This window comes from Cucurbita moschata, unplaced genomic scaffold, assembly GCF_002738365.1.
Source record: "Cucurbita moschata cultivar Rifu unplaced genomic scaffold, Cmos_1.0 Cmo_Scf00002, whole genome shotgun sequence".
In the NCBI taxonomy this organism is placed as follows: Eukaryota; Viridiplantae; Streptophyta; class Magnoliopsida; order Cucurbitales; family Cucurbitaceae; genus Cucurbita; species Cucurbita moschata.
Genome location: NW_019268518.1, coordinates 546,659 through 549,314, shown reverse-complemented (window position 1 = coordinate 549,314; position 2,656 = coordinate 546,659). Strand labels below are relative to the sequence as shown.

Below are 2,656 nucleotides of genomic sequence, written 5' to 3'. Positions count from 1 at the left end.
AACTCCAAGCCTTTTTCTGGACACCCATCTTACTCCAATTTTCTTTCTGTTTAGAGGTCGATCATCCAACTCCCAGGTTTTGTTTTTCTCGATCACCGAAAGCTCCTCCTCTGACAGGTGCATCATCAACCAAAACATCTTGTCATTCATCTTCAGACTCTTCTTGTCGTTCATCTTCAGACTCTTCGAACATGCTACCGAAGATTAAATTGTTTGGTGCATTAGAAATGTGATTCATCTTCGTTAGTTCTTCTCAATTCCATTGCTCATTTTCAGCAAAATGAACATCTCGCCTCAGAATAACACAACTAGTGTGTGGTTGAAAAACTCTGTAAGCTTTGGATATAATGTTATACCCAACAAATATGCCAGCTTTTGCCTTTTTGTCAAGCTTATCATGCTTGACCTGTGGAATGTAAGTGAAACAAAGACACCCAAATACTCTAAGGAACTTTAAAGAAGGTTTGTAACCATACCAAGCTTCAAATATGTCAAGTCCTTCACAGCTTTTGTTGAAATTCGATTTTGCAAGCACACAACAGTGTTTGCTGCTTTTTTCCAAAAACGTTTTAGAAGATTCTTCTCATTAAGCATGCATCTCATTATCTCCATTATGAATCTATTCCTCCTTTCACTGACGCCATTTTGTTGAGGAGTGTATGGTGTTGTCAATTGATGTTCAATTTTAGCCTCTTCATAAAACCTGTTAAAAGTTTATGAAGTGTACTCCTTGCCATTATCTGATCTTACAGTCTAAATTAAGCATGCACTTTCATTCTCAATTTTGGCTTTGAATTTCCAAAATACACCCACAACTTCTGACTTTGGCTTCAGCAGTAAAATCCAACACATTCTTGTTAGTTCCTCAATAAAAAAAATGTAATAAAGATTACCATTTAATGATGATGTTCGCTGAGGACCAGAAAGATTAGTATGAACCAGTTGTAGCTTTTTTGAGACTCTCCATGCCTGTTTAGGAAAGGGTTGTCTATGTTGCTTGCCAAAATTACAAACACGACAAGGAGACATGTCATCATCAATGTCAGCGAGTCCTTCTACCAGCTTCTTTGACTGCATCTGAAGCAAACCTCAATGATGAAAGTGCCCAATTCTTTTGTGCCAAATCTCAGTGGCACTAGTTCTGGATATAAAGGCCATCTTCTCTTTGTCCATCGCTTTGATCAAGCACTGCTTATTTTCAAACAACATTCTATAGCCTTTATCAAGTAACTGATCAACACTTAAGAGATTTTGATCAATTTTAGGTACAAATAAAACATCTGGAATAAATTTTGTACCTTCATAATTTGTTATAGCTACTGTGCCTTTTCCTTTGACTTCCAAGTGTTCACCATTGTCAATCCTCACTCTCTTGACTTCGGTGTCTCTTAATTCCTAAAAAAAAAAAACCTTGTCATATGTCATATGATTTGTGCACCTACTGTCAATCAACCAGCTCTCGCTTGATTCTTTGCTTGAGAAACAAGTGACCACAAACAATTGATCTTCTTCTTCTTGATCAACTACCTGTGCATCTACTTCTTTCACCTGTCCTTTGACTTTGCAGATCACATCTTCATGTCCAAGTTGATTGCATTTGGAGCATTTGGCGTCAGGTCTTCTCTAACACTTGTATGGTGGATGACCTTTCTTCTCACAATGGCGACAAGGTGGAAAGGATTTTTTGGAACCTCCTCCTTTTGTCTTCTGATAATTGACAGATCAGACTTCATTCGTCAATTGGTTTTTGAAAATTTTCTTGTTTTTATACCTGCTATTGTCTTGATGCGTGACATGTAAGGCACCTTCAATCACCCCTTTTTGCCTCTTAGACCTCAGGCTCTTGTGTTTGTAAAGCATTCAAGAGCTCTATAAGAAAAATCTTTGACAAGTCTTTGGTGTTCTCTAGAGTAGTAATGGTGGCTTCAAACTTCTCTAGAACAGTGACTAGCAACTTTTCAACGATCCTGGAATCATTTAACATAGAACCAAGCAATCTCACCTTGTTGGCAATGCTGAGAAGTCTGTCAGAGTACTCTTTCACTGACTCCGACTCCTTCATCTTCTGCAACTCGAAATCCCTAATCAAATTTTGGACTTTCATTCCACGAATTCTCTGTTAGATAAAAGCTATGGTTTTATTCACACGTTTCCTCAAATTTCGTTAGTTGTTTTTTTAACTTTTGAATATCTGAATTAACCTCCCCATTTAATGGAAGAGCGTATTTTTTGCTGACCATTTTGGCAACTTTGGGCTTGCGCCACTACTACTAAATTTAGGATTGGTTAGTTATTTAAACAGGTGGAATTGAATCAAATAACAACCATCGGGTCTTCAGCAAATATTTCTCTCTCCTTTTCTTTTCAGTTATTTTGTTCTTCGAAGAAGTTTTCCTTCGCCCGACTTTTACTCCGTCCAAGTTTTCTTCTTAATTGCCAGAAGTCAACAAGTGGTATCAGAGCCTGGTTTAATCCACCGGTGGTGTATCATTGCGGAGGAGCCAACTTTATCAACAGTCAAGTTGAATAGCTCAAGTGGTTAGAGCGTCGACCTAACAATACACAGGTCTTAGGTTGAAGTAGAAGAAAATGCAAAGCGCGAAAATACACAAATCGTGGGGTCCATCCCGAGTAGACTCTCTCACTCCTCCACGCC

The 2,656-nt window shown here is 38.3% G+C and overlaps 1 protein-coding gene across 1 annotated transcript; it reads right to left on the bottom strand.

Annotated features, from left to right (window-relative positions):
- Positions 1-253: 253 nt before the first annotated feature.
- On the bottom strand, positions 254-2,104 carry LOC111460172. The gene is made up of 2 exons (XM_023103306.1): positions 1,835-2,104; positions 254-406 (listed from the first exon to the last, which is right to left on the bottom strand). Exons 1-2 carry the CDS (start codon positions 2,102-2,104, stop codon positions 254-256), a joined length of 423 nt encoding a protein of 140 aa, XP_022959074.1.
- Positions 2,105-2,656: the final 552 nt, after the last annotated feature.

Bases quoted from the DNA above. Each gene is read 5' to 3' on its own strand.
- LOC111460172 (XM_023103306.1), bottom strand. From the start codon at position 2,104: ATGAAAGTCCAAAATTTGATTAGGGATTTCGAGTTGCAGAAGATGAAG. The intron at 407-1,834 runs GTCTAAGAGGCA...TACATTCCACAG, and splicing joins TACAAACACAAGAGCCTGAG to GTCAAGCATGATAAGCTTGA.